This window comes from Lampetra planeri, unplaced genomic scaffold (assembly GCF_965212315.1).
Source record: "Lampetra planeri unplaced genomic scaffold, kcLamPlan1.2.h2 scaffold_766, whole genome shotgun sequence".
In the NCBI taxonomy this organism is placed as follows: domain Eukaryota; kingdom Metazoa; phylum Chordata; class Hyperoartia; order Petromyzontiformes; family Petromyzontidae; genus Lampetra; species Lampetra planeri.
In genome coordinates, this window is record NW_027615588.1 from 1 (window position 1) to 10,000 (window position 10,000).

The following is a 10,000-nucleotide window of genomic DNA, read 5'->3' on the forward strand; positions in this document are numbered from 1 at the left end:
TGGGTGGGGGTGAGTGGGTGAGAGGGTGGGTGAGTGGGTGGGTGAGTGAGAGGGTGGGTGAGTGGGTGGGTGGGTGGGTGGGTGGGTGGGTGAGGGGGTGGGTGGGTGAGGGGGTGGGTGAGTGAGTGAGTGGGTGAGTGAGTGGGTGGGTGGGTGGGTGGGTGGATGGGTGGGTGGGTGAGTGGGTGGGTGGGTGGGTGGGTGGGTGAGTGGGTGGGTGGGTGGGTGGGTGAGTGAGTGAGTGGGTGGGTGGGTGGGTGGGTGGGTGGGTGAGTGAGTGGGTGGGTGGGTGGGTGAGTGAGGTGGGTGGGTGGGTGGGTGGGTGGGTGGGTGAGTGGGTGGGTGGGTGGGTGAGCGGGTGGATGGGTCAGTGGGTGAGTGGGTGGGTGGGTGGGTGAGAGGGTGGGTGAGTGAGTGAGTGGGTGGGTGGGTGAGTGGGTGAGTGGGTGGGTGGGTGGGTGGTTGGGTGGGTGAGTGGGTGGGTGAGTGAGTGAGTGAGTGGGTGAATGGGTGGGTGGGTGAGTGGGTGGGTGGGTGGGTGAGTGAGTGGGTGGGTGGGTGGGTGGGTGGATGGGTGGTTGGGTGGGTGAGTGGGTGGGTGAGTGAGTGAGTGAGTGGGTGAATGGGTGGGTGGGTGAGTGGGGTGGGTGGGTGGGTGGGTGGGGTGAGTGAGTGGGTGGGTGGGTGGGTGGATGGGTGGTTGGGTGGGTGAGTGAGTGGGTGGGTGGGTGAGTGGGTGGGTGGGTGGGGGGTGAGTGGGTGGGTGGGTGAGTGAGTGAGTGAGGGTGTGGCTGGGTGAGTGGGTGGGTGAGTGAGTGAGTGAGTGGGTGAGTGAGTGGGTGAGTGGGTGGGTGGGTGAGTGAGTGGGTGAGTGAGTGGGTGGGTGGTTGGGTGGGTGAGTGAGTGGGTGGGTGAGTGGGTGGGTGGGTGGGGGGGTGAGTGGGTGGGTGGGTGAGTGAGTAAGTGAGGGTGTGGCTGGGTGAGTGGGTGGGTGGGTGGGTGAGTGAGTGGGTGGGTGGGTGGGTGGGTGGGTGGATGGGTGGTTGGGTGGGTGAGTGAGTGGGTGGGTGAGTGGGTGGGTGGGTGGGGGGGTGAGTGGGTGGGTGGGTGAGTGAGTGAGTGAGTGAGGGTGTGGCTGGGTGAGTGGGTGGGTGAGTGAGTGAGTGAGTGGGTGAGTGAGTGGGTGGGTGGGTGGGTGAGTGAGTGGGTGAGTGAGTGGGTGGGTGGTTGGGTGGGTGAGTGAGTGGGTGGGTGAGTGGGTGGGTGGGTGAGTGAATGAGTGAGTGAGTGGGTGAGTGGGTGAGTGAGTGAGTGAGTGTGTGGGTGAGTGAGTGAATGAGTGAGTGAGTGAGTGGGTGAGTGAGTGAGTGTGTGGGTGGGTGAGTGAATGAGTGAGTGAGTGAGTGGGTGAGTGAGTGAGTGGGTGAGTGGGTGGGTGGGTGCGTGAGTCAGTGAGTGGGTGGGTGAGTGAGTGAGTGAGTGGGTGAGTGAGTGGGTGGGTGGGTGAGTGGGTGAGTGAGTGAGTGAGTGGGTGAGTGAGTGAGTGGGTGAGTGAGTGAGTGAGTGGGTTAGTGGGTGAGTGGGTGAGTGAGTGAGTGAGTGTGTGAGTGAGTGAGTGTGTGAGTGAGTGAGTGAGTGGGTGAGTGAGTGAGTGTGTGGTTGGGTGAGTGAATGAGTGAGTGAGTGAGTGGGTGAGTGAGTGAGTGAGTGGGTGAGTGGGTGGGTGAGTGAGTGAGTGGAGAGTGGGTGGGTGGGTGAGTGAGTGAGTGGGTGGGTGGGTGAGTGAGTGGTGGGTGGGTGGGTGGTGGGTGGGTGGGTGAGTGAGTGAGTGAGTGGTGGGTGGGTGAGTGAGTGAGTGGGTGGGTGAGTGGGTGAGTGAATGAGTGGGTGAGTGAGTGAGTGAGTGGGTGGGTGGGTGAGTGAGTGAGTGGGTGAGTGAGTGAGTGAGTGAATGAGTGAGTGGGTGAGTGGGTGAGTGAGTGAGTGGGTGGGTGAGTGGGTGAGTGAATGAGTGGGTGAGTGAGTGAGTGAGTGAGTGGGTGGGTGGGTGAGTGAGTGAGTGAGTGGGTGAGTGAGTGAGTGAGTGGGTGAGTGAGTGGGTGGGTGGTTGGGTGGGTGAGTGAGTGGGTGGGTGAGTGGGTGGGTGGGTGGGGGGGTGAGTGGGTGGGTGGGTGAGTGAGTAAGTGAGGGTGTGGCTGGGTGAGTGGGTGGGTGGGTGGGTGAGTGAGTGGGTGGGTGGGTGGGTGGGTGGATGGGTGGTTGGGTGGGTGAGTGAGTGGGTGGGTGAGTGGGTGGGTGGGTGGGGGGGTGAGTGGGTGGGTGGGTGAGTGAGTGAGTGAGTGAGGGTGTGGCTGGGTGAGTGGGTGGGTGAGTGAGTGAGTGAGTGGGTGAGTGAGTGGGTGGGTGGGTGGGTGGGTGAGTGAGTGGGTGAGTGAGTGGGTGGGTGGTTGGGTGGGTGAGTGAGTGGGTGGGTGAGTGGGTGGGTGGGTGAGTGAATGAGTGAGTGAGTGAGTGGGTGAGTGGGTGAGTGAGTGAGTGAGTGTGTGGGTGAGTGAGTGAATGAGTGAGTGAGTGAGTGGGTGAGTGAGTGAGTGTGTGGGTGGGTGAGTGAATGAGTGAGTGAGTGAGTGGGTGAGTGAGTGAGTGGGTGAGTGGGGTGGGTGGGTGCGTGAGTCAGTGAGTGGGTGGGTGAGTGAGTGAGTGAGTGGGTGAGTGAGTGGGTGGGTGGGTGAGTGGGTGAGTGAGTGAGTGAGTGGGTGAGTGAGTGAGTGGGTGAGTGAGTGAGTGAGTGGGTTAGTGGGTGAGTGGGTGAGTGAGTGAGTGAGTGAGTGTGTGAGTGAGTGAGTGTGTGAGTGAGTGAGTGAGTGGGTGAGTGAGTGAGTGTGTGGTTGGGTGAGTGAATGAGTGAGTGAGTGAGTGGGTGAGTGAGTGAGTGAGTGGGTGAGTGGGTGGGTGAGTGAGTGAGTGGGAGAGTGGGTGGGTGGGTGAGTGAGTGAGTGGGTGGGTGGGTGAGTGAGTGGGTGGGTGGGTGGGTGGGTGGGTGGGTGGGTGAGTGAGTGAGTGAGTGGGTGGGTGAGTGAGTGAGTGGGTGGGTGAGTGGGTGAGTGAATGAGTGGGTGAGTGAGTGAGTGAGTGGGTGGGTGGGTGAGTGAGTGAGTGGGTGAGTGAGTGAGTGAGTGAATGAGTGAGTGGGTGAGTGGGTGAGTGAGTGAGTGGGTGGGTGAGTGGGTGAGTGAATGAGTGGGTGAGTGAGTGAGTGAGTGGGTGGGTGGGGTGAGTGAGTGAGTGAGTGGGTGAGTGAGTGAGTGAGTGGGTTAGTGGGTGAGTGGGTGAGTGAGTGAGTGAGTGTGTGAGTGAGTGAGTGAGTGGGTGAGTGAGTGAGTGTGTGGTTGGGTGAGTGAATGAGTGAGTGAGTGAGTGGGTGAGTGAGTGAGTGAGTGGGTGAGTGGGTGGGTGAGTGAGTGAGTGGGAGAGTGGGTGGGTGGGTGAGTGAGTGAGTGGGTGGGTGGGTGAGTGAGTGGGTGGGTGGGTGGGTGGGTGAGTGAGTGAGTGAGTGGGTGGGGTGAGTGAGTGAGTGGGTGGGTGAGTGGGTGAGTGAATGAGTGGGTGAGTGTGAGTGAGTGGGTGGGTGGGTGGTGAGTGAGTGAGTGGGTGAGTGAGTGAGTGAGTGATGAGTGAGTGGGTGAGTGGGTGAGTGAGTGAGTGGGTGGGTGAGTGGGTGAGTGAATGAGTGGGTGAGTGAGTGAGTGAGTGGGTGGGTGGGTGAGTGAGTGAGTGGGTGAGTGAGTGAGTGGGTGAGTGAGAAAGTAAGTGAGTGGGTGAGTGGGTGAGTGAGTGGGTGAGTGGGTGAGTGGGTGAGTGGGTGAGTGAGTGTGTGGGTGGGTGAGTGAGTGAGTGAGTGGGTGAGTGAGTGAGTGGGTGATTGAATGAGTGAGTGAGTGGGTGGGTGGGTGAGTGAATGAGTGAATGAGTGGGTGAGTGGGTGAGTGGGTGAGTGAGTGAGTGAGTGTGTGAGTGGGTGAGTGAATGAGTGAATGAGTGAATGAGTGGGTGAGTGGGTGAGTGAGTGAGTGAGTGTGTGGGTGGGGTGAGTGAATGAGTGGGTGAGTGTGTGGGTGGGTGAGTGAATGAGTGAATGAGTGAGTGAGTGGGTGAGTGAATGGGTGAATGAGTGGGTGAGTGAGTGAATGAGTGAATGTGTGAGTGAGTGGGTGAGTGAGTGAGTGAATGAGTGAATGAGTGGGTGAGTGGGTGAGTGAGTGAGTGAGTGTGTGGGTGGGTGAGTGAATGAGTGGGTGAGTGTGTGAGTGGGTGAGTGAATGAGTGAATGAGTGAGTGAGTGAGTGGGTGAGTGGGTGAGTGAGTGGGTGAGTGAATGAGTGAGTGAGTGAGTGGGTGAGTGAGTGAGTGAGTGGGTGAGTGAGTGAGTGGGTGGGTGGGTGAGTGAATGAGTGGGTGAGTGGGTGAGTGGGTGAGTGAGTGAGTGAGTGTGTGGGTGGGTGAGTGAATGAGTGAATGAGTGGGGTGAGTGGGTGAGTGAATGAGTGAGTGTGTGGGTGGGTGAGTGAATGAGTGGGTGAGTGTGTGGGGTGGGTGAGTGAATGAGTGAATGAGTGAGTGAGTGGGTGAGTGGGTGAGTGAGTGGGTGAGTGAGTGGGTGAGTGAGTGAGTGAGTGGGTGAGTGGGTGAGTGGGTGAGTGAGTGAGTGAGTGGGTGAGTCGCCCTTCATCAGCACCGCTGCTACTCGTGCTAGCAGCACTTGCTCCAAGGCTATGTTATCTTCCATCCACCCATTGTTATCTTCCACCACCCATTGTTATCTTCCACCACGTCGTTGTTGTTGTTGTTGTCGTTGTTGTTGTTGTCGTGGTGCAGGCCTACTCCCTCGTGGACCCCGAGGTGGGCTACTGCCAGGGCAGCGCCTTCATCGTGGGCCTCCTGCTCATGCAGGTGACGCCTTGACACGGTCACGTGGGGGGGGGGGGGTGGGGGGGGGTCAGGGGGGGGGGGGTGGGGGGGGTCATGGGGGGGGGGGGTCATGGGGGGGGGGGTGGGGGGGGTCATGGGGGTCTTAGTGGGTCGCTGGGTGGGGGGGTGGGGGGCCTTGGTGGGTCACGTGGGTGGGGGGGGGTGGGGGGGGTCATGGGGGGGGGGGTCATGGGGGGGGGGGTGGGGGGGGGTCAGGGGGGGGGGGGGTGGGGGGGGGTCATGGGGGTCTTGGTGGGTCGCTGGGTGGGGGGGTGGGGGGCCTTGGTGGGTCACGTGGGTGGGGGGGGGTGGGGGGGGGCCTTGGTGGGTCACGTGGGTGGGGGGGGGTGGGAGGGTGGGGGTGGAGGGGGGCCTTGGTGGGTCGCTGGGTGGGGGGGTGGGGGGCCATGGTGAGTCACGTGGGTGGGGGGGGTGGGGGGGGCCTTGGTGGGTCACGTGGGTGGGGGGGGTGGGAGGGTGGGGGTGGAGGGGGGCCTTGGTGGGTCGCTGGGTGGGGGGGGTGGGGGGCCATGGTGAGTCACGTGGGTGGGGGGGGGTGGGGGGGGCCTTGGTGGGTCACGTGGGTGGGGGGGGTGGGAGGGTGGGGGTGGAGGGGGGCCTTGGTGGGTCGCTGGGTGGGGGGGGTGGGGGGGCCATGGTGAGTCACGTGGGTGGGGGGGGTGGGGGGGTGGGCCTTGGTGGGTCGCTGGGTGGGGGGGGTGGGGGGGCCTTGGTGGGTCACGTGGGTGGGGGTGGTGGGGGGGGGGGTGGAGGGGGGCTTTGGTGGGTCACGTGGGTCGGGGGGGTGGGGGGGTGGGGGGGGCCTTGGTGGGTCACATGGGTGGGGGGGGTGGGGGCCTTGGTGGGTCGCTGGGTGGGGGGGGTGGGGGCCTTGGTGGGTCACATGGGTGGGGGGGGTGGGGTGGGGGGTGGGTGGGGGGGTCTTGGTGGGTGGCTGGGCTGGGTGGTGGCCATCGGTGACACTTCCTGCTTTCTTTGGCTGACGTCGCAACTTTGATTCTTGTTTTTTTCGGCTTTCGTTGAAGCCGCTTCCGGCACCGCTCCCTCACGCGCGCGATTCATGACATCACTTCCTGCCCCACCCCCCTCCCCCGTGTGCGATCGATTAAGTCACTTCCTGCCCCCCCTCCACCGCAATCCCTTCGCGCGATTGATGACATCACTTCCTGCCCACTCGCCCCCACCGTTCTCCCCTCGCGCGATTGATGACATCACTTCCTGCCCACTCGCCCCCCTCCGCGCGCGATTGATGACATCACTTCCTGCCCTCTCGCCCTCTCCGCGCGTGATGGATGACATCACTTCCTGCCCGCTCGCCCCCTCCGCGCGCGATTGATGACATCACTTCCTGCCCGCTCGCCCCCCTCTGCGCGCGATTGATGACATCACTTCCTGCCCGCTCGCCCCCTCCCCGCGCGATTGATGACATCACTTCCTGCCCGCCCGCCCCCTCTGCGCACGATTGATAACATCACTTCCTGCCCGCTCGCCCTCTCCGCGCGCGATTGATGACATCACTTCCTGCCCTCTCGCGATTGATGACATCACTTCCTGCCCACTCGCCCCCTCCGCGCGCGATTGATGACATCACTTCCTGCCCGCTCGCCCTCTCCGCGCGCGATTGATGACATCACTTCCTGCCCGCTCGCCCCCTCCGCGCGCGATTGATGACATCACTTCCTACCCGCTCGCCCTCTCCGCGCGCGATTGATAACATCACTTCCTGCCCTCTCACGATTGATGACATCACTTCCTGCCCGCTCGCCCCCCTTCCGCGCGTGATTGACGACATCACTTCCTGCCCGCTCATTGATGACATCGCTTCCTGCCCGCTCGCCCTCTCCGCGCGTGATTGATGACATCACTTCCTGCCCGCTCGCCCCCTCCGCGCGTGATTGACGACATCACTTCCTGCCCGCTCGCCCCCTCCGCGCGCGATTGACGACATCACTTCCTGCCGCTCTTGCCCACCTGCGAACGCAGATGCCGGAGGAAGACGCGTTCTGCGTGTTTGTGCGCCTCATGCAAGGGTACCGCCTCCGTGAGCTCTTCAAGCCCAGCATGGCCGAGCTGGGCCTCTGCATCTACCAGTTTGAGTGCATGATACAGGTGCGGCGACCGCTAGCAACAACGACAGCAAACGAAACAACGCTGGGGACATCCCTGGGGCCTCCTTTGCCAGTACCAAAATGTACTAATAGGGGGGTTTTCCCCCTTTTTTTGGCAACAAAACTGACACCTACATTTCGATTGAAAGCTTCTTTCGTGACTGCAGCAGGGATTCATCTTGTTGGTTCTTTCGGTAAAGTCGCCCACGTAGAAGGGAAATAATAAAATAATAAAAATAAAACATTTAATAATTCTCACGACGTTTCGGCCACAACGCAAGCAGCCGTCCTCAGGTGAAGAACAGGTCTGTCGGACGCTGTCTTTCCGACAGACCTGTTCTTCTGAACACCACCAAGCCTGGCAGCGTATATTTAAGTATATATTTAAGTATATACGCTGCCAAGCGTGGTGGTGTTTCATTCAGACGCTGTCTTTCCGACAGACCTCTTCTTCACCTGAGGACGGCTGCTTGCGTTGTGGCCGAAACGTCGTGACAATTGCATTTTATTATGTTTTATTTCTATCATTTCATTATTTCCCTTCTACGTGATGACTTTACCGAAAGAACCAAGAAGATGAACACTCGGGACATTTTTAAAAAATATACACACACACCAGGTGCAAGACCCGCTGAGCTGATCCGTAGCTATTTCAAAAGAAGCGAGAGCCGGTCCCGTCGCGAATGGGCGGCGGGGGGGGTGAAAACCGGAGCTCCCGTGGGAAACGCACACGCGAGCGAGGGGGCAACGCTCGATCCCCACACGACGCAGCGGGTGCCAAATCGTCGCCCGCTAACCGTTTGGGCTGCGTCGACGCGAAACCTCGCCGATTGCCGTTGACGACGACACGGACCCCCCCTACGCCAGCGGTCGGGAACCTGTGGCTCGCGAGCCATATATGGCGATCGATGACATCACTTCCTGTCCGCTCGCCCCCTCCACGCGCACGATTGATGACATCACTTCCTGTCCTCTCGCGATTTGACGACATCACTTCCTGGCTCTTCCAGTGACGGCATATGGCTCCCAAACAATTTTGAGTTGGGGAAAAAAAAAAAAAACAAGTAAACCCGTAAAAACAAAGTTTTTCACTCTAAATCCTTTATATGCGTGGCGGCTAGAGTCTTCTCGTCCTCTGGCTTGAGATGGCTGCCACCTATGGGGCCAGATGATTGTCTGCCAGTATTAAGCAATTGGTAATTCAATATTTAATTTGTTTTCCCTAAACAGTGTAACATTTTGGGAATTTTTTTTCACGAAAACAAATTGTCACGCACAACGAGTCTGTGTGGAAAATGTCAGCTCGATTGGATCACGGGAAGTGGGTTAAAAAACGACCGAAAGATTTGCACGGTCGTAAGCAGGCAAGCAAGCACGCAAGCACGCAAGCACGCAAGCGAACTTAATATAAAGGATTTAAAAAAATCAGTTTCGAACTGATTTTTCAAATACTTGTGATATTTGCTCAATAATAGCGTGTCATTTTAAAGTAAACAGAAATTAGTTTTGAAGATACATTTTACGGGTCACGCCTGCAACGTAGCTCAACCTCGCCACGTTTTGAACCAGACTACAAGGCCATCAGCAAAACCACGCAGCGCCAGAAGTCGCATTAAAAGTAAGACGTGTTCATCTTCTTGGTTCTTTCGGTAAAGTCACGTAGAAGAGAAATAATACAATAATAAAAATAAAACACAATAGAATTATTTTATTATGTTTTATTTTTATTATTTTATTACTTCCCTTCTACGTGACTTTACCGAAAGAACCAAGAAGATGAATCCCTGCAGTCACGAAAGCTTTAAATCGAAATTTAACACGTATTTAATTCATTAGACGTTAAAATTATGGCTCTCAATGAAATATATTTAGAAATATTTCGCTTTTATGGCTCTCCCAGGCACAAAGGTTCCCGACCCCTGTCAGCTATGCGCTGAGTGGAGTGTATTGTGCCGTCTTTGCCCCCGACAGGAGACCTTGCCCGACCTGTACACGCACTTCCAAGCGCAGAGTTTCCACACCACCATGTACGCCTCCTCCTGGTTCCTCACCATCTTCCTCACCACCTTCCCACTGCCCGTCGCGACGCGCATCTTCGACGTCTTCGTCGCAGAGGTGGGGGCGGTGGTGGCGGTGGTGGTGGTGATGGTGGTGGTGGTGATGGTGGTGATGGTGGTGGTGGTGATGGTTCTGATGATGGTGGTGGTGATGGTTCTGATGATGGTGGTGATACTGGTGATTGTGGTGGTGGTGATGGTTTTGATATTGGTGGTGATGGTGATGGTGGTGATGGTGGTGGTGATGGTGGTGATGGTGGTGGTGTTGATGGTTCTGATGATGGTGGTGGTGGTGATGGCGGTGGTGGTGGTGGTGGTGATGGTTCTGATGATGATGGTGATGGTGGTGGTGGTGGTGATGATGATGGTGGTGGTGATGGTGGTGGTGGTGATGGTGGTGGTGGTGATGATGATGGTGGTGGTGATGGTGATGGTTCTGATGATGGTGGTGGTGATGGTTCTGATGATGGTGGTAATACTGGTGATTGTGGTGGTGGTGATGGTTTTGATATTGGTGGTGATGTTGGTGGTGATGGTGGTGGTGATGGTTCTGATGATGGTGGTGATACTGGTGATTGTGGTGGTGGTGGTGGTGATGGTTCTGATGATGGTGGTGATGGTGGTGATGATGGTTCTGATGATGGTGGTGGTGATGGTTCTGATGATGATGGTGATGGTGGTGATGATGATGGTGGTGGTGATGGTGGTGGTGGTGGTGATGATGATGGTGGTGGTGATGGTGATGGTTCTGATGATGGTGGTGGTGATGGTTCTGATGATGATGGTAATACTGGTGATTGTGGTGGTGGTGATGGTTTTGATATTGGTGGTGATGTTGGTGGTGAT

At 58.1% G+C, this 10,000-nt stretch overlaps 1 protein-coding gene across 1 annotated transcript in view; it reads left to right on the top strand.

Annotated features, from left to right (window-relative positions):
• Positions 1–4,631: 4,631 nt before the first annotated feature.
• Positions 4,632–10,000, top strand: part of LOC144741895 (ecotropic viral integration site 5 protein homolog) — a gene marked incomplete at its 3' end in the record, with an annotated part of 23,054 nt that continues 17,685 nt past the window's right edge. The window contains exons 1-3 of the mRNA XM_078624391.1: positions 4,632–4,950; positions 6,973–7,098; positions 9,069–9,212. Coding sequence (XP_078480517.1) covers positions 4,945–4,950; positions 6,973–7,098; positions 9,069–9,212 — 276 coding nt within the window. The remainder of the gene's footprint in view (positions 4,951–6,972; positions 7,099–9,068; positions 9,213–10,000) is intronic.